Source organism: Colossoma macropomum, unplaced genomic scaffold, assembly GCF_904425465.1.
Source record: "Colossoma macropomum unplaced genomic scaffold, Colossoma_macropomum, whole genome shotgun sequence".
Taxonomy (NCBI): domain Eukaryota; kingdom Metazoa; phylum Chordata; class Actinopteri; order Characiformes; family Serrasalmidae; genus Colossoma; species Colossoma macropomum.
Genome location: NW_023494807.1, coordinates 32,932,130 through 32,954,286, shown reverse-complemented (window position 1 = coordinate 32,954,286; position 22,157 = coordinate 32,932,130). Strand labels below are relative to the sequence as shown.

The window sequence follows — 22,157 nt, the reverse complement described above, 5'->3', positions numbered from 1 at the left end:
CATTTTTGGTGGTCTGTTTTGCTTGGTCTTCATCCAGCTGCAGCAACGGTGACGATACGAGCTCTATCAGCTCTATCGCTTACCAACGTGGCAGCGGGGGTCCTTATTGACGTCGATTACTATAAATAATCGATTATAACAGTCCAGGATTGATGGATGCAGCTGAATTACCTCCTTCACACCCAAGAATCCAGAGCTGAAAGACGTCATGCTTTGTAAAGGAATTTGCTGGGTTGGGTTTTTCATGACCTGCCTGTGGACTCGTATTCGCGTGTGTGACTCTAGAAATGTAGATTCAGCTCTGATTGTGTCTCAGTTTTTCTGCCAATCGGTTTCACGAGTCAGATGTTTAATTAGGTGTAATTAGAGGCTTTGCTGGGGTTGTAAATAATAAACGAGAGGCTGGGAAATAAAAACATCAACATAAACACTCCCCGGAGGGACAGCGATAAACATGAATGCCAACACGTTCAGCCTCCCTAAAAATTATGCTGCATTATTCATTTAGCCAGTTACATTAGCGCTAACCTTCTTTGAGCCAATTCGGTTGCATTTAATGAAAATAACTTCAAAGAGAGCCGTGACAGGAGAGAGCTGAGGACACGGCGGCACCGGAGCCAGAAACTTACTTATGCTTCATATTCCCTTACTTAGCCGAGGCCAGAGAGAGTGGCCACTTTATTAGAAACCCATACTTTGTGACTCCTCTCATTATCCACATGGAAGAAAAATATTTGTACATGTATTTTCTCATATTAAAAAAATATGTGCAATATATGTGACATTTTGAGATATTTAAAGACATTTGACATATGACATTTAAAGATTTTTGACTATTAAATACATATAAATATATGCCAATACATGCACATGTATGTCAATATATTCAAATATATTCTCACTGTCAGAGCAAAACATTTACATTGCATGAAGGTTTCATGATGAATGGACCAACAGAAACAGTCCAAAATTATTTGGAATATAATAAATACTGGGGCTAAACTGCTGTAGCTGAATGGTGGGGCTAAACTGCTGTAGCTGAATGGTAGAGCTAAACTGCTGTAGCTGAATGGTGGAGCTAAACTGCTGTAGCTGAATGGGTGGAGCTAAACTGCTGTAGCTGAATGGGTGGGGCTAAACTGCTGTAGGCTGAATGGGTGGGGCTAAACTGCTGTAGCTGAATGGGTGGGGCTAAACTGCTGTAGCTGAATGGGTGGAGCTAAACTGCTGTAGCTGAATGGTGGAGCTAAACTGCTGTAGCTGAATGGGTGGAGCTAAACTGCTGTAGCTGAATGGTGGAGTTAAACTGCTGTAGCTGAATGGTGGAGTTAAACTGCTGTAGCTGAATGGTGGAGTTAAACTGCTGTAGCTGAATGGTGGAGCTAAACTGCTGTAGCTGAATGGTGGGGCTAAACTGCTGTAGCTGAATGGTGGAGCTAAACTGCTGTAGCTGAATGGTGGAGCTAAACTGCTGTAGCTGAATGGTGGGGCTAAACTGCTGTAGACTGAATGGTGGGGCTAAACTGCTGTAGCTGAATGGTGGGGCTAAACTGCTGTAGCTGAATGGTGGGGCTAAACTGCTGTAGCTGAATGGTGGAGCTAAACTGCTGTAGCTGAATGGTGGAGCTAAACTGCTGTAGCTGAATGGGTGGGGCTAAACTGCTGTAGCTGAATGGTGGAGCTAAACTGCTGTAGCTGAATGGGTGGAGCTAAACTGCTGTAGCTGAATGGTGGGGCTAAACTGCTGTAGCTGAATGGTGGGGCTAAACTGCTGTAGCTGAATGGTGGAGCTAAACTGCTGTAGCTGAATGGGTGGAGCTAAACTGCTGTAGCTGAATGGGTGGGGCTAAACTGCTGTAGCTGAATGGGTGGAGCTAAACTGCTGTAGCTGAATGGGTGGAGCTAAACTGCTGTAGCTGAATGGGTGGAGCTAAACTGCTGTAGCTGAATGGTGGAGCTAAACTGCTGTAGCTGAATGGTGGAGCTAAACTGCTGTAGCTGAATGGTGGAGCTAAACTGCTGTAGACTGAATGGTGGGGCTAAACTGCTGTAGCTGAATGGTGGGGCTAAACTGCTGTAGACTGAATGGTGGGGCTAAACTGCTGTAGCTGAATGGGAGGAGCTAAACTGCTGTAGGCTGAATGGGTGGGGCTAAACTGCTGTAGCTGAATGGGTGAGGCTAAACTGCTGTAGCTGAATGGGTGGAGCTAAACTGCTGTAGGCTGAATGGGTGGAGCTAAACTGCTGTAAGCTGAAGGGGTGGAGCTAAACTGCTGTAAGCTGAATGGGTGGGGCTAAACTGCTATAGACTGATTAAACGATATGTGTTGGTTTTTGTGACATTACAAAAACAGTAAATGGAAAATGGGCTGTTATTTTTCCTATATGTACTGTGAAAACTGGGTTACTTTAACTATGTTTATATACGACATCAAACACTTTAATTTCCAAAAAAAAATGTTTTTTTCAAGATACAGTCATATGCATGTTTGTGCACCCTAGTGAAATTCCATGTTTTTGTTGATTTTCTGAGTGAAAAATAAGTTACACATCCCTGACAGAGACACACCTTTGCACATTTTAATGCACACTGATTGTTTATGTACTGAATTTAACACATTGGGGGACAAATAAGCCTAAATTGTGTTATTTTTTTGAAAATGATAAACTTAGCAAATAAGTAGAAATTGTGCTCTAAAATTATCAGAAAATGTCCATATTTAAGTGTCTTCTCCATAGAAGATTTTAGACTTTAGACTAGTTTTTGACTATTTAAATATGAATATTTGCCAATATGTGCACATAAGTATTACAATGTATTGAAACATATCGTCACTCTCAGAACAAAACATTTAGATTATATGAAGGTTTCATGATAAATGGATCAATAGTAGCAGTCTGAAATTGATTATAGCAGAAAATGTCCATATTTAAGTGTCTTCTCCATAGAAGATGTGTCAGACAAAACATCACTTGACTGGGGTTGTTGAGCCTTTTGCGTATGAATATATGAGTGCATTAAAATGAAAACATACACAAAATCTTGAGCACCCATAAACGATCACTCACCATAAACACCTCCTCTATATCTAACTGAGTCAGTGCCTGATGGAGGCCAGGCTTTTCATTAGCTTAGCGCGCATGCAGATCAGTGTTGGAGCTCCATAATAAGCTCTGTCATTTGAAACAAATTGCAGGCGTAGCTCCCAGCAAAGCCAACCAGGGCGCCTCAATTCAAATCGGATTTGGGCCGCGGCGGAATAATCGGAGCGGGGGAATTACGCTGTGATGAATTCCTAATATTTCCCCGGAAATTTGAAGAGCGCCACTGGGGTTGACTACATTTCGAGGTGAGACGCAAACAATTTGCCCGAGATGTATTACATTCCACCCGGATGAGTGCGAAAATTGGCCGCCGCGCGGGTCTAATAGGACGCCTCATTTCAATACCGTCACCGAGCGGGAGGATACGGCCGCGGCTCCGGAGGGTCACCGAGCGCTCCTGAGGCAAAGAGCATGTCAAAAGACTATTGTACCACTCTCCGGATTCAATAGCACCTCAGCACAGGCGTCTGTGCTCCAATACAGATGAAGAATGAGGGATTTCCACCTGAGCAGCCCTCGGAATAACTCGGCACGCGGCTCAGAGCGAGCGTTTCACTGCTGAAGGCCTGTGGCAGAGCACAGAGCACAGAGCACAACAGCTGGAGGCAAACAACCAGATCAACCGTACCTGTTTTTCCATTCCTTTTATATAAACAAACAGATTTTTTTATAAATCTGATTTCTAAAGGAGTAGTTCGGCTAAAAATCAACGTCACACATTTTTCAACCCCTTATTCCGAGTGTAGACGAACAGCTGAGACTGTCTGAAGTTTCTGTAAGCTGGGCCTAAACTACAGCATTTAGAGCCCAGTTTAACCCACATCTGCCTCTTCAGACACATTTTTACTGTCTTAAGTGATTGTACAGGTTGGGAACTCGATTGGAAGCAATGGCCTGTCTGTGTGTCTCTCTCACTCTTTCTGTCTGTCTTTATTGTGATGACTGTTCTGAGTTCAGTGTTGCCAAAGCACATAAAAGTCAGCTCAAAGCGGAACATACTTTGTAGAACTAAAAACAAATCGCTGCTGTCAGGAACAAAACTTTGTATCTGTGAAATGGTAACTTTACAGTAGAAGGAAAAAACACACATTACTTTCAATGTAAGTCAATGGAACCAGAATTTTTTCAAACTAATTTTAGACCATTTCTTTTGGCCCATTCATCATGAAACTTACATGCAATGTAAAGAAAAATAAAGAATACATTAAAAAAATAAATGTAAAATAAATAAAGCTTTATTTGCATGAATTGAGACTAAAGAAGTGATAATAATGAGATGCAGTAAATGTAAATGATGTAAAATACATATATGGGCACATACATTTTATTTTGAAGTCAGTTCTGCATACACACACACATATATAGCGATATATTTATATATCGCTATTGTCAGAACAGAACCTCGTATCTCAGAAATGGTAACTTTACAGGAGAAGAAATAAAACATACTTTACTTTTAATGTAATTCATTATGGAACCAGACGTTTTGGGCCATTTCTTTAGATCCATTCATAATGAAATTTACACACAATGTAAAGTGTAACAAGTATTTTCAAATTCTCTCAAAAACTGAAATATATATATATATATATATATATATATATATATATATATATATATATATATATATATATATATAAGATTACCTATAGTACAATAATATCTATGGATAGAGGTAAAAAGACTATAAGCAGAACAAATAAATGCATAAAGAGTATATAAATAGTATATTTAAGAAGATCAGTAGTGATGATGTTATTAGTGGAGTTCTAAAGAGGTTCCTGAGGATCTTTCCTGAGATGATGATGCAGAGCTGAGATATATGTGTCTGCTACTGTCGCCGTCTCGGCTTCTTCTCCAAGAACAACATAAAGTTTATCAGAGTCGCATTACTTATTTTTCCAAACTGTTCAAAGATCGCTTTTCTGATTGATCTGTATTTTGGGCAGCGTTATAGAAAATGTGTATCTCCTCTGTCTGCATCAGGCTGCAGAGTGTGCAGGTTCTCTCCTCTCTGGGTTTCCAGGTTCTCTCTGTTCTCGTCTGTCTCTCTCTCTCTCTCTCTCTCTCTCTCTCTCTCTCTCTCTCTGTAGTTTACATTCAGTAGCTGCTTCTTCTCCACCTCCAAAACATCAAAGCTGATCTCCGCCCCCCGTCGTCCTGCAGGTGAAGGTGTTTCTTCCCTGAAGGTCGAGCTCTGAGAGGAGGCTGTTCTGTTTCTCCTGAGATGATCCGAGCTCTCAGCGTCGTCTAGTCTCGTGCAGATCCCGGAGTCCCTGCCGCTCGGTTCCTCAGACGCAGCACCTCTGAGTCTGATTTGATGGCGATCTGCCCTGTTTGCTCTCGACTCCCTGTAGTTTCTGCTCATGTATTCAGAATTAGCCTGACTGAGTTAGCCTATTACATATTATGGCATTTGTAGCCTGAGGCAGAGCAAAACAATGGAACCCAGACGCTAATCAGCAGGCGGAGCAGGACCTGTTCTCACTCTTACTGAGGGAAATTTACTGCTCTCACATCAAGGAAGCCAGTTTTATTAGCTAGATTTGAGAGCCAGTGTGGCGCATTAGCATAGCAGCACTGTTTTTCTCAGGTCTGTGTTCTTTGTGTTTGGAGAGGAAGAATCAGGGAATGTTTATTAAGGTGTGTATTGTTGCAGCAGCAACTCAGTATTTATAAAATAACGGTCATTTTGGAGATGAATGCACAGGCAGTGATGATACATCTTAGTGTTAAAGGCTTTTGAAGATGCTAGCATGTAAAACATTGTCATCTCTACAGTAATGCATTGTGTTAAAGCTTGTATGATACTGTAAATGTGTTTTACAGTTTTATACAGGATTCCCAATGTTGTATAAATGCAAGAAAGCATCTATACTACAGGCACAACGTACTATATTAAACACCTTACTGTACAAATACTGTAATATTGTATTGTAATACATCAAAATATACAGTATCACCAGCTTTACTGTAACACTAGTCATCAAAAGCACTTTTCTGAAGCAGAAATCATCTCCAAAATACTCACGGAAATTAATTTACAGCTAAAAATTATATGCAGATTGATCCAAAATCTTGCAACAGGCACTTAAAAGTCCACATAAAACACTTGTTTATTCTTGCTTTCTGTTGAAATGACGTCACGGATTCGCAACGCAGATTTTGAGAAACTCACAACTTTCCGAGTGGGAATCACGTTCCAAGTTCCTTCTTTGTATGAATTTCCCAGGCGTAGCTAGAACTTTTAGAATAGGTTGCCAGATTAGACCTTGAGATTTTAGGGGTGGCAAAAAAAATAGCATTACTCTATAAAAGCAGCATTATGGACAACTGTGAATTCATATTTTTTGCTCTTGGGCTCCCCCTAGAGTTTTAGAGTGTATTTCACTTTTACACCACTGTCGTAAATACAAATCGTGCTTAGAGCGCCCTCTCATGGACAGATGTACATGTGAAATTGTTGACAAGCTGAAGGATACAGAATCTGACTCTGCTTCGCATCACACATGTCACGCAGACGTATGGACGCTACAGATTACACTCACGATTTTGGTTATTTGAAATTTGCTGCAATTTCAATTTCCATGTGTAAATAACCAAAATCGCTCTTCTTTACTGGATGCACAGTGAGTTTATTTAGAACGCTTTATCTTCATATTCCGAGCCGAGAACAGTTCATAAATAGCCTATTTGAGATGGGAATGTGTCACTGGATTCTGTTGTAAACAGACCCAGAATAAGCAGGGAATATTTAAAGTACACAAGTCTGTAATAATTCACAGAATAATTCATTCTGCTTTTAGGACAAAGTTTACGAGGGTAGCTCAGCTGAATCAGAAGTGGTTCTATGATTGAATGACTGACCAGTTTGTTTGTGTCCCCCAAGGCACTGGCGAAGGAAGCAGTCCGGTTGGCAGAGCAAAGATTGTTTCAGTCAAAATAATGCAGGACAGTCTTTAACCACGTCACACCAACATGTTTTTAATGTGCTGTAATTAGAGCTGGGCGATATGGCCAAAAATGTTATCACAATAAACAAAATTCATATCGTTCGATATCGATACATACCGCGATAAATGTCAAATCATTACTTCTTTCAAGTTTGAAGGCTGATTTTTGCTCCTGGGTGGTTAATTACTGTTTTAAACTATCCTTTATGGTCGGAACACAACAAACACTCACCAACCAGTGGAACATTTCACAGATCTGTTATGGGAGAGTGGGGGAAAGTGCCTGCTGAGCTGTTTTTACCAGCTGGAAAGGCAGGGCTATTTTGTAATAGTCATAATTTAAGAAAGAAAACAGATTATTTTAGCTGGTGCCGAGCGCTCGGCTACCCCGCTACACATGACATCACAGTACTCAGACACCAGCTAGACGACTGGATTTCTCTATACTATCGTAGTAGTTTAAGGGGTGAACCACAAAATATCAACACCAGACAAACAGAGTCCTCCTTTTAGGTACGTTTAAACTGAAAGCAGAGCTTTTGTGTCGTGTTTGATCTACAGTATCATCAGTTCTCCGTGCTGTGTGAGTGACGGAGCTGCTTCAAGTTAGCCAGCTACTAAAAACAGCTAGCCTGGAAAGATAGCGCTCTCCCGCTCTCCAATGCCTCACAGCTTCCTCAGTTTACTTTCGTTTAAATCAGGGCCGCTGCTTGGGAATGCACTAATACTGAAATATGACTGTCCGAGCGCTGTAACAGTGCTGTAGTTGTGAGGATTGTGATTTAACGCTGCTAAAGCTGTTAGGATGTACAGAAAGAGGTGAGTTCACTGTAGGTCAGTTCAGTTACACCACTGACCTCGTCACTCACACTCGGTCACAGGAGAACAGATCGTATAACTCCTCGTTTCAGCCATTGCTAAAGACTCATCTTACTCGTGGCCCCCTCCCTCTCTAATCATGTAGAAAAACTCAGAAGTGCGCCCTCTCCTGGCGACAGCACATTAGTGTCGCTTTCCTTGCAGTAGAAAAAGCCACCAAGGCTTTCGCTGAACGTGGGAGTGTGAGAGTGCTGTATTATATCGAACATTTATCGAACATGTCGTATCGCTCTATCGAGGAAAAGTTATATCACGATAATTATCGTTATCATTTTATCACCCAGCCCTAGCTGTAATGTTTACGGCCTTATGTACCAGTTTAATCGCAGTGCTGGTGTTTGGTCCACGTCTTGCGGCCCCAGTGGCTACAAGTCAAACAACTTTTGCAGTGAGCTGGTTTGAAGTATGTGCAGAAAGAGAGCGAGAGTGGGGAATAGAGGAGGCTGTCATTTTGAAGCGAGAGCACTACAGGCTGTCAGCACTGTCAACACGCCGAGAGAAAACCAAGGTCAGGCAGAGGAGTATAGCGTGAGAAACCACATGAAAGTGTGCTTTCTACTTCCTATGCAGACGGAGGAGCACTTTCCAAGCTTGTTTGTGTGTCTTTGTAAAAGAACGTAGGAGTGCAGGTGCAGACAGACGGGGGAACGTCTCGGAGAGCAAGAGTGAAACAGAGTTGAGGATTTTATAGTTTTATCAACTCGGCAAAGCACGTCGAGAATGCATATGCTAGACATCCAAAGCAGGCTCTCTGTTTGTATTCGAGACCCCATTTCAGACCTATCTGAATAAAAAACACAGAAATCCCACCGGGGGCTAAAAAGTGTGAGCTGGAACCTCAGACTAACATACTGACACACTTAACTTTAACTTTTAGCACCTTTAGCACAAAATAAAAGTCTCTTTGGAGACAAGAAGTATCTGTCTTTTTTGTCTTTCCTCTCCCAGAGTGGAAAGTGTTGTGATTTATGTTTGATTTATAAATATATTTGTGAATTGGGGTTTTTTAAGATGTTTAAAGGGCCTGGAGAAAATATCTTAACCTACTGTACGCAAGAGCTTAAATGTTTGTCTGAACTTGATGGGATCTGACCTAAAATCCTTTGTGAGCTACAGTCGGGTCAGACAGAATTTTGTGGGGCTACAGTCGGGTCAGACAGAATTTTATGGGGCTACAGTCGGTTCAGACAGAATTTTGTGGGCTACAGTCGGGTCAGACAGAATTTTGTGGGCTACAGTCAGTTCAGACAGAATTTTGTGGGCTACAGTCGGGTCAGACAGAATTTTGTGGGCTACAGTCGGGTCAGACAGAATTTTGTGGGCTACAGTCGGGTCAGACAGAATTTTGTGGGCTACAGTTGGGTCAGACAGAATTTTGTGGGCTACAGTCGGTTCAGACAGAATTTTGTGGGCTACAGTTGGGTCAGACAGAATTTTGTGGGCTACAGTTGGTTCCGACTGAATTTTGTGGGCTACAGTCGGTTCAGACAGAATTTTGTGGGGCTACAGTCGGTTCAGACAGAATTTTGTGGGGCTACAGTCGGTTCAGACGGAATTTTGTGGGTTACAATCGGTTCAGACGGAATTTTGTGGGCTACAGTCGGTTCAGACAGAATTTTGTGGGGCTACAGTTGGGTCAGACGGAATTTTGTGGGCTACAGTTGGTTCCGACTGAATTTTGTGGGCTACAGTCGGTTCAGACAGAATTTTGTGGGGCTACAGTCGGTTCAGACGGAATTTTGTGGGTTACAATCGGTTCAGACGGAATTTTGTGGGGCTACAGTCGGGTCAGACAGAATTTTGTGGGCTACAGTCGGTTCAGACAGAATTTTGTGGGGCTACAGTCGGGTCAGACAGAATTTTGTGGGCTACAGTCGGTTCAGACAGAATTTTGTGGGGCTACAGTCGGTTCAGACAGAATTTTGTGGGGCTACAGTCGGTTCAGACGGAATTTTGTGGGCTACAGTCGGTTCAGACGGAATTTTGTGGGCTACAGTCGGTTCAGACGGAATTTTGTGGGGCTACAGACGGTTCAGACTGAATTTTGTGGGCTACAGTCGGTTCAGACTGAATTTTGTGGGCTACAGTCGGTTCAGACTGAATTTTGTGGGGCTACAGTCGGTTCAGACTGAATTTTGTGGGGCTACAGTCGGGTCAGATGAATTTTGTGGGGCTACAGTCGGTTCAGACAGAGTTTTGTGGGGCTACAGTCGGTTCAGACGGAATTTTGTGGGCTACAGTCGGTTCAGACAGAATTTTGTGGGGCTACAGTCGGTTCAGACAGAATTTTGTGGGCTACAGTCGGTTCAGACGGAATTTTGTGGGGCTACAGACGGTTCAGACTGAATTTTGTGGGCTACAGTCGGTTCAGACGGAATTTTGTGGGCTACAGTCGGTTCAGACGGAATTTTGTGGGGCTACAGACGGTTCAGACTGAATTTTGTGGGCTACAGTCGGTTCAGACTGAATTTTGTGGGGCTACAGTCGGTTCAGACTGAATTTTGTGGGGCTACAGTCGGGTCAGATGAATTTTGTGGGGCTACAGTCGGTTCAGACAGAGTTTTGTGGGGCTACAGTCGGTTCAGACGGAATTTTGTGGGGCTACAGTCGGTTCAGACAGAGTTTTGTGGGGCTACAGTCGGTTCAGATGGAATTTTATGGGGCTACAGTCGGTTCAGACAGAATTTTGTGGGGCTACAGTCGAGTTCAGACAGAATTTTGTGGGGCTACAGTCAGTTCAGACTGAATTTTGTGGGCTACAGTCGGTTCAGACAGAATTTTGTGGGGCTACAGTCGGTTCAGACAGAATTTTGTGGGCTACAGTCGGGTCAGACAGAATTTTGTGGGGCTACAGTCGGTTCAGACGGAATTTTGTGGGGCTACAGTCGGTTCAGACGGAATTTTGTGGGGCTACAGTCGGTTCAGACGGAATTTTGTGGGGCTACAGTCGGTTCAGACGGAATTTTATGGGGCTACAGTCGGTTCAGACAGAATTTTGTGGGGCTACAGTCGGTTCAGACAGAATTTTGTGGGGCTACAGTCGGGTCAGACGGAATTTTGTGGGGCTATAGTCGGTTTAGACGGAATTTTGTGGGCTACAATCGGTTCAGACGGAATTTTGTGGGGCTACAGTCGGTTCAGACAGAATTTTGTGGGGCTACAGTCGGTTCAGACAGAATTTTGTGGGGCTACAGTCGGTTCAGACAGAATTTTGTGGGCTACGGTTGGTTCAGACAGAATTTTGTGGGCTACAATCGGTTCAGACAGAATTTTGTGGGGCTACAGTCGGTTCACACTGAATTTTATGGGTCTACAGTCGGTTCAGACAGAATTTTGTGGGGCTACAGTCGGGTCAGACGGAATTTTGTCAGATCTCCAGTTTTGGTAACTTTACAGCAGAAGGCCAAAAGCTTCTTTATTCTTAATGTACAGTGTAAATATTTTTTAATGCAAAGATTTCTTTCTGAGTAATGTGGGACCATTTTTATCGGTCTATGTACATCTTTTCTAGACAGTGAAAATAACAGAAGATAACTGTGTAACTTGACCTTTATTCCTTGTACCTTAAAGTTGAGTGCCCACCGTTTGCCTGTGATTGCTAGCAGAAGAGCAGAGCTGATGGAGCTGAGCTAGATAATGGCCAATGCCCACTCTGGGACTGCAGTGAGAGAAAGGCCAATAAAGCCTTATTAAATGGATTTTCATCACTCCGTTTGCTGTGAAGGCCCTGTCCCAGTGGCACCAGGAGAGCGATATTGAAATCAGAGAAACGCTCAATATGACAACGCCGGCGGCCAAAAGCATCGCGTCCCCCGCCGCCCAGCCGCAGACACCTTTAACTGTGTGACATCGGAGTGATGATCCAGATTTCGGCTGGTTTTTAATTAACCCACGGGTCAGGGCTCAGAGCGTGTCACTTTGGGGAGTTTTCTCTATCTAAATGACGGCTGTTTGATACGTCCGCAGATTAGAAATATAGCAGGGTTTTCTTTTAATTGACTGCACTTTAGGACACTCCAGAGGGACGACTGCTGATATTACAAAATGTGCTCTCACAGAATGTTAAAATTCAGAACTGACACAAAAGGTCTTCACTGCAACAAAGACTATCATATACAGCGAGATCATCACTTTTACAAGGTTAAAGTGATAGTAAAGTTTTCCTCTCACTCTTAATGTTGTCAGTCAGCCAAGACATGTTTGGTGTCTGAGGTTTGCTTCTTCACCTTTAGCACTGGAGCAATGAGGCTAATGTAGCTAACAAGTAATGGAAGCTTTTGGTGTTAACTGCATGTCTAAAAGCATGTGGAGTTGTTCATTAATCTATAATAGACTTGATTATGTGGTTTTGATGCTGTATGACTCACTGTTTTCTATAAACATGGACTAAAGTGTGGACAAAATTCAACCTTCAAGATGCTGCTACTGTTTTTAGCTTCGCTACACAACTTTGTCTGCTTTTATAGAGCAAACTTCAGACACCAAACATCCACATATTGGCATAAATACTGGCATAAATCCTACATTTTGAGCAAAACCTACAATGATGGCATGCACTTTTAACCAGCACTAAGGACGGTTTAGTTAAAGCTACGCTATATATGATTTGGAGACCTCTTTGGTGGAAATGTGTAACTGCACACAGAACATTTTGTAGCATGGGTTGTGCTTCTTCCCCGAGTGGATGAATCTGATGATTGAAAGAGAATTCAAAGAGAACTCAGTCTAAACTTGGTGAAGGAGCGTCTCTGAGGATGTGAGTGAATTATCTACTACTGTCATCACATCTTCATCAGTGTGATGTTGATTCTGAGATCATTTGAGGCCGAAACATCGAGTCGGACCTCCTTTTAGAGTCTGTGTGTGACGTTAGTACATAAAGACGTACGACGTGGTGTGAAAAACTCGACGCCTCTGACTTTTAAATGATGATTTCAGGCTTTACAGGGCGACTCAGCACCGCACGCTCACCATATTTTAGCCTGTATTTGTTCTCCTCACTCAGTAATGACACTTCTTTCAGTTTTAACAAGAAATTACATCGCGCAGCTTTAAAGAGCCTGTTTGAGGTTTAAGGTAATACAAGGCCATCCGTTTGGATCTCAGTGCGATTTAGGACCTAACATATAGGTTCATTTCTATATTTAGCCAGAATCAGATATTCTAACTCATATATAAAGTTCTAACTTGGCAGACAGAACTGAAAGAAGCACGTCGTGTCTGGTAAGTTGGAATATTATGTTTTGCCCTCTTTTTCCCGCAGTTATTCATCATTCATGAGCTGTGTCAAAAGGAGCAGGAAGTCAATTAGAATGGATGTATTTCTGACTTTGTGGGATGTGACTGGCTCAGAGCCCAAAATCCAAACCGCTCCGATTCTCCGGTGGGAAAAGTCCTCCCTCGGAAGTGCAGAGAAAGAAACAAACAGGAGCTCGATATTGCAGCGTACGCCGATTCCCCTGAGAGGGGTTGCATATCCAGATTGGTCGTTGATATCACTAACTCATTGGTCAATGATATCACTACGACAGCCGGAGGTCAGAAGTACAGAACACATTCGTAACCTTTTGCCTCTTGGCACAAAAATCAATGATGGCAAATTATATTTAGAATTGATATGCAACGCGAGAGCGCTCGGCTCAAATGACGAAGATGATCTAATGTACATCACGGGTCCATTTGTGTTGCTGTTTTTGCCTCTTGTTTTTATTTAGAAAGTAAATCAAACTGGAGATTTGGATCCATAGCGCATGACTTCTTTAGACATTAGGCTGTGAAAAAGAGATTTTCCAGGTTGTTGGCAAATGGCCTACAATGCCCCCGCACCACAGATTAGTGGAATAAACACAAGGATGTGAAAGTAAAATGACTTTTAATTAGTCTTGAATTCATAGCTCATAGTAAAATCCATAAATAAAGAACATAAGAAATGTTTCATCCATTTTTAGCAGAAAACTGAGTTTGGACATGCTCACCTCTGCCTCTGGGCTGGGTTGCCAGGTACCACAACACATATCCCACACAGAATCTGAGTTTTTTATTTGTATTACTATGAAATCAGGAGATTAACGGGATAAATTAATTGTCAGGAACACAGCGGGAGAAAGGATTAAGAATAGGGAGACCTCCGTGAAAATCGGGAGTGTTGGTGGATGCACAATTAGGGCTGCACAATGTATCATTTGTTTATCAGTATCACAATATTGACCTTTGCAGTACAGCTGCAATATGCAAATGAGCCCTCTAACCAATCACACTTTGGATAATCGACTACATTTGGGGTAAAGAAAAACCTGTGGATTCATTTTTTGCCCAACACATAATTTGAAAGTCGTACATTTTGGGCAAAATCTAGAGTGATAGCATTCAGTTTCAACCAGCATTGAGAAAGGTTTAGTTAAAGCTGCACTGTGTAAGATTTGGGGATTTGGAGACCTCTGTGGTGGAAATTTGTAATTGCACGCATTGTAAGTGGATTGTGTTTCGGAGAAGCTTTTTACTATGTGTTGTGAACATGTTGACCAATCGCAGCTCCAGATGATGGCCTTGTCTGTGGCCTTGTTTTTGTTCTGAAGGAATTCACATGATTACTTTTAGTGAAATGAATACAGACCAATCATTAATCATGTTACATCAAGGCTTCACCATTATGTTTTAATGTTGTAAAATGCACTACAGTACTGTGAAAAAGTCAGAGACCACATTTCAGTCATTTAATTTTCAGTTAAAACAGATATTAAGCACGAGTTATTCATTTTTCATCATTGGGGAAAAAAGTGTCAGTGAGTCACTCTTTCCCTTTATTCCAGCTTCCATTCTTTTCAGGAGACTCACTTTCAGTTCCTCAAAGAATCTGCAGACACGCCTCCAAAGTTCAGTCTTAGACGTTGGTTTATCTTTTTCTGCTTCTCACCGTCCAAGTGATCCCAAGTAAACACAAATTTAGACTCAGCCTTTTATAAACTCTTACTTCACGTATCAGACGTCCAGTTTTGGTGTTTCGGTGCAAATGTTCTTCTTCTGTGTCTCTTTTTCTCAGTAACAGCTTCTTGACAGATATGCATCCTTATATTTAGTTGTTGAGGCTTCTGTATCATTTTCTGTTGAACACGTTTTCTGCTTTTTCCTGACGCTGAAAAATGAACAACATGTACTTAGAGCAACACTGTGTAAGCTTTGGGGATTTGGAGACCTCTCTGGTGGAAATGTGTATCTGCATGCAACGTGCAGAAGAGAATTCAAAGAAAACTGAGTCTAAACTTGGTGAAGGAGCATCTTCTGAGGATGTGAGCAAATTATCTACTATTGTCATCATATCTTCATCAGTATGATGTTGAATTTGAGATCATTTGAAGCCGAAACATCGAGCCGGACCTCCTTTTAGGGTCCGTGTGTGGTGTTAATACGTAAAGACGTACAACGTGGTGTGAAAAACCCCGACACCTCTGACTTTTAAATGATTTCAGGCTTTACAGGGCGACTCACAGCAGCTCACACTCACCATATTTTAGTGTGTTATTTTTCTCCAAGTCTTCTTTCAGGTTTAACAAAAAATCTTACATAGTGTTGCTTTAATGGCCATTTGACTAGAAATTACAGAAAGTAAAGGGTGTTTTGCAGAATTATGAATATCCAAAATATTTGTAGACTCTATCAAATCCTCACAGCAATGTTGGAACATTTGATTGAGCATTAGTGAGGTCAGGTACTGATGTTGGATGGTCAGTTCTGGATCACTCCAACTCATCCTAAAGGAACTAGATGGAGCTCCATCATTCCAAAGAACACAGGTCCACTGCTCCACAGCCCTATGCTGGGGGGCTTTATACCCCTCTAGCCTACGCTTGGCATTGGGCATAGAGACCTTAGGATCATGTGCAGTTCCTCCAGACCGTCCCATTCTATTGGTCTGTGCTTTTCTTTTGAGTGGCTGAATCAACTCACATATTGTGACTGTATCTAAAGGAGATCATCCATATAATACAGGCCCCCTTATATTTAATTAAATAAATAAATAGTGGCACTGACAAAATAATTGTAAGCACATTTATTGTGCATTGCGCCTCATGTCACATTCCCTATCGTCCAGTTCCACAATAAGCCCTCAAAAAACACCCTGAAACAAAAACGACTCTTTGTCAAAAGCTCTCTCCCCAAAGACATCACAGCAGCTTTGAAGAGAGCAGCTCTGTTGGCGTCTATAGACTTTTTACTCCTTTTATTCTTTTTTTTTCTCTGCCAAAGCTCGACCGCTGGGAGACTTTTTGATTTTGCCTTTGTGCCACAGATGTGACCTGCGTTTCTGTTCCGTTTCTCCGTGGGGGCACGGCGGAATGAGGGATGATTTTTAATGACATAATGAAACGCTCTTCTACGGCTTAGCGAGGAGCCTTTGTTAAAGGGGATTATAATGGGGAAAACCACGGTCAGCAGCGCCGTCCGCTAAAAACGCCACACGGAAATTGGAAATTAATGGCCAGATGAGTAATCGCAACAGATGAGTAATCGCAGATTCCAACCTGGACAGAAAGGCTTGTAGATCAGACGTTACATTAAAGTGGACGTGGATGGTCAGGAGGCCGGCTTTAACTTCAAAAGAAATCTTAATAGTGAGAAGATTTTTATGTTTTTATGTTTTTTGCAAAAACACCAAGGTCTGTCAGTGTGTGAAGCAACTGAACATTGAAATGCTTCAGCTTCTGTAGAGCCGGATACACTTGTAGCAGTACCACCACCCAAATATCTCTTTGGCAGTGGTGCTATGGTGGTCTCATTTCAGTGCTGAATAGAGATGAGGGGGGGCTGATAAACTGAAGCAACAGATGGGCTACAGTTTTTACATGTACACCGATCAGGCATAACATTCTGACCACCTCCTTGTTTCTACGCTCATTGTCCATTTTATCAGCTCCACTTACTATATAGGTGCACTTTGTAGTTCTACAGTTACAGACTGTAGTCCATCTGTTTCTCTGATACTTTGTTAGCCCCCTTTTACCCTGTTCTTCAGTGGTCAGGACCCCCATGGACCCTCACAGAGCAGGTACTATTTGGGTGGTGGATCATTCTCAGCACTGCAGTAACACTGACGTGGTGGTGGTGTGTTAGTGTGTGTTGCGCTGGTCGGAGTGGATCAGACACAGCAGTGCTGCTGGGGTTTTTAAACACTGTGTCCACTCACTGTCCACTCTATTAGACACTCCTAAGTGTCAGTCCACCTTGTCCTGCACAGTTTGTGTTGGTCATCCTCTAGTCCTTCATCAGTGGTCACAGGACGCTGCCCACAGGACGCTGTCTGCTGGATATTTTTGGTTGGTGGACTATTCTCAGTCCAGCAGTGACACTGAGGTGTTTAAAAACTCCAGCAGCACTGCTGTGTCTGATCCACTCAGACCAGCGCAACACACACTAACACATCACCACCACGTCAGTGTTACTGCAGTGCTGAGAATGATCCACCACACAAATAGTACCTGCTCTGTGAGGGTCCATGGGGGTCCTTCTTTTGAAAGGAGCAAGTAAAGCAGAATGCTAAAGATATAGATATACTATATCTATATATACTAAATTACATATAACAGTCGCATAATCCTCATATTTTTTCATTATCTGAAGCAGCTCGGTTCAAATTATGTTCTTCTCTTTACTCCTTCAGGTGTAAGTGTAACCTCCACGCCAACAGCTGTGTGTTTGAGAAAGGAAAGCTGAGCTGTGAGTGTGAGCACAACACCACGGGGCCGGACTGCTCACGCTGTAAAAAACACTACCAGGGCCGAGCGTGGAGCATGGGCTCCTACCTGCCCATCCCTAAAGGCACCGCCAATATCTGTGAGTACAACAGCATCACTGACCTACACTAATCACACTCACCATCACTGACCTACACTAAACACACTCACCATCACTGACCTACACTGACCTACACACTCACCATCACTGACCAACACTAAACACACTCACCATCACTGACTTACACTAAACATACCCACCATCACAGACCTACACTAAACACACTCACCATCACTGACCTACACTAAACACACTCACCATCACTGACTTACACTAAACACACTCACCATCACTGACTTACACTAAACACACTCACCATCACAGACCTACACTAAACACACTCACCATCACTGACTTACACTAAACACACTCACCATCACTGACCTACACTGACCTACACACTCACCATCACTGACCAACACTAAACACACTCACCATCACTGACTTACACTAAACATACCCACCATCACTGACCTACACTAAACACACTCACCATCACTGACCTACACTAAACACACTCACCATCACTGACTTACACTAAACACACTCACCATCACTGACTTACACTAAACACACTCACCATCACAGACCTACACTAAACACACTCACCATCACTGACTTACACTAAACACACTCACCATCACTGACCAACACTAAACACACTCACCATCACTGACCTACACTAAACACACTCACCATTACTGACCTACACTAAACACACTCACCATCACTGACCTACACTGACCTACACACTCACCATCACTGACCAACACTAAACACACTCACCATCAGTGACTTACACTAAACACACTCACCATCACTGACTTACACTAAACATACCCACCATCACTGACTTACACTAAACATACCCACCATCACTGACTTACACTAAACACACTCACCATCACTGACTTACACTAAACATACCCACCATCACTGACTTACACTAAACACACTCACCATCACTGACTTACACTAAACAAACTCACCATCACTGACTTACACTAAACATACCCACCATCACTGACTTACACTAAACACACTCACCATCACTGACCAACACTAAACACACTCACCATCACTGACTTACACTAAACACACTCACCATCACTGACTTACACTAAACACACTCACCATCACTGACCTACACTAAACACACTCACCATCACTGACTTACACTAAACATACCCACCATCACTGACTTACACTAAACATACCCACCATCACTGACCTACACTAAACACACTCACCATCACTGACTTACACTAAACATACCCACCATCACTGACTTACACTAAACACACTCACCATCACTGACTTACACTAAACATACCCACCATCACTGACTTACACTAAACACACTCACCATCACTGACTTACACTAAACACACTCACCATCACTGACTTACACTAAACACACTCACCATCACTGACCTACACTAAACACACTCACCATCACTGACTTACACTAAACACACTCACCATCACTGACTTACACTAAACATACCCACCATCACTGACTTACACTAAACACACTCACCATCACTGACTTACACTAAACACACTCACCATCACTGACTTACACTAAACATACCCACCATCACTGACCTACACTAAACACATTCATCATCACTGACCAACACTAAACATACCCACCATCACTGACTTACACTAAACATACCCACCATCACTGACTTACACTAAACACACTCACCATCACTGACTTACACTAACCACATTCATCATCACTCACCTACACTAAACACACTCACCATCACTGACTTACACTAAACATACTGACCTACAATAAACACACTCACCATCACTGACCTACACTAAACACACTCACCATCACTGACTTACACTAACCACATTCATCATCACTGACCTACACTAAACACACTCACCATCACTGACTTACACTAACCACATTCATCATCACTGACCAACACTAAACACACTCACCATCACTGACTTACACTAAACGCACTCACCATCACTGACCAACGCTAAACGCACTCACCATCACAGACCTACACTAAACACACTCACCATCACTGACCTACGCTAAACACACTCACCATCACAGACCTACACTAAACAAACTCACCATCACTGACTTACACTAAACACACTCACCATCACAGACCTACACTAAACACACTCACCATCACTGACTTACATTAAACACACTCACCATCACAGACCTACACTAAACACACTGACCATCACTGACCTACACTAAACACACTCACCATCACTGACTTACACTAAACACACTCACCATCACTGACCTACACTAAACACACTCACCATCACTGACTTACACTAAACACACTCACCATCACTGGCTTACACTAAACACACTCACCATCACAGACTTACACTAAACACACTCACCATCACTGACCTACACTAAACACACTCACCATCACTGACCAACACTAAACAAACTCACCATCACTGACTTACACTAAACACACTCACCATCACTGACCTACACTAAACACACTCACCATCACTGACTTACACTAAACACACTCACCATCACTGACCTACACTAAACACACTCACCATCACTGACCTACACTAAACACACTCACCATCACTGACTTACACTAAACACACTGACCATCACTGACCTACACTAAACACACTCACCATCACTGACTTACACTAAACACACTCACCATCACTGACCTACACTAAACACACTCACCATCACTGACCTACACTAAACACACTCACCATTACTGACTTACACTAAACACACTCACCATCACAGACTTACACTAAACACACTCACCATCACTGACCTACACTAAACACACTCACCATCACTGACTTACACTAAACACACTCACCATCACTGACCTAGACTAAACACACTCACCATCACTGACCAACACTAAACAAACTCACCATCACTGACTTACACTAAACACACTCACCATCACTGACCTACACTAAACACACTTACCATCACTGAGCTACACTAAACACACTCACCATCACTGACCTACACTAAACACACTCACCATTACTGATTATTGAGTTCATGTAAACACACTCACTGATTTTGCGGGCCAGATTTAAGGATGGCAGAATGTATGAAGGTGTCCACGTGGGATTGTAATTTTGGGACCACTACTATGAAGCGATCAAGTCATGAAATTTTGTATAGTTATATCTCGGATGAACATCTAATGGTTGCAATTTGAGCCTTTTGATTTCATGTCATTTGCAAATTACAATTTTCTAAAATTTTGATAAAAATCAGTAGTTACATGTGACCAATAGGCTAAATCTAGGTGATAAAAGCTCACTTTTTAGTCATGATTTGATCTGTATGAATTTTGCATCAGATGTGTGATCAGAGAACATGGGGCCAACATAAATTTAGCATTTTAGAAATGGACATTAACAAGGTAATCTACGAATTTTCACAAAACTACGCCTTTGTTAGATCACATTCTTATAACAGCACTGAGATCCTGTTATCATAGAAAAGTGGAATAAACAGCAGAAATAGCTGCTCTTTCTTGCTGGTCTTTAAGGGTTAATGGAGGTGTTGAGGGAGGTGGAGTCGTATCCTCGGGCTTCAGGCAGGAGGCTCATTGCCTTAATAAATCTAATGCAGTCAGTAAGTGGAGCTCAGGGAGCGAGGCAGGCTCAGTCTGGGCAGATGGAGGAACTCAGCGCCTGCTCAGACCTGCAGCCAGGAGCGTGAAGCCTGGCCCATATGCTTCTGCACGCACAGCTGCAGGCTGGGCTAAAGGAGCGTTACAGCGTTTCCAGCCTGATCTCTATCTGCTGCATTTCTATCTACCTAATAACGCAAAACTCAAGTACCTTAGACGCCACTGTAAGCTTTTAACAATAGAAGAACTTGGTGCTGTATAGAACCATATTCAACACATTCTCCATCAATCTGAACAACCACTTCACCATTTAACCCACTATTGCACACATTATGAGATCAGTTGTTTAATAAAATGTTTGAATCTGTTTTCTTGCATAAAATTGAACTAATTATTTAAATCAAAGACAAGATTTATTAAATAATGTGTGCAGAGGTCCTTTTGTGGTATGTTGCCTTGAGGTAACGTTGTGCGAATCTATCTATAAAATCTATTTTTTTCTATTTTTATTTACACAAATAACTATTTGAACCATTCTAAAAATTAAAAGGAATCAGTTCATTTTCAAGCACTTCTCTCCCACAAAAAAAAAATAAAAACCAAAATTGATGGACCATAAAACACAATGAACGCTGAATGCTACATTACAGAATTAACTGGAATGGTCTTCTAGACCATACACAATAACAAAAAATATTCTAAAATAAAAAAAAAATCGAAACGAATAACTAAACAATGACTGCAGTGCTCCTTCAAGTGGTTGAATAAGAGATTCCTCACTTGCTACTAA

At 42.2% G+C, this 22,157-nt stretch overlaps 1 protein-coding gene across 1 annotated transcript in view; it reads left to right on the top strand.

Annotated features, from left to right (window-relative positions):
• LOC118797422 (netrin-G1) overlaps positions 1 to 22,157 on the top strand; it is a 104,153-nt gene that overhangs the window by 63,545 nt on the left and 18,451 nt on the right. The window contains exon 3 of the mRNA XM_036556771.1: positions 17,593 to 17,765. Coding sequence (XP_036412664.1) covers positions 17,593 to 17,765 — 173 coding nt within the window. The remainder of the gene's footprint in view (positions 1 to 17,592; positions 17,766 to 22,157) is intronic.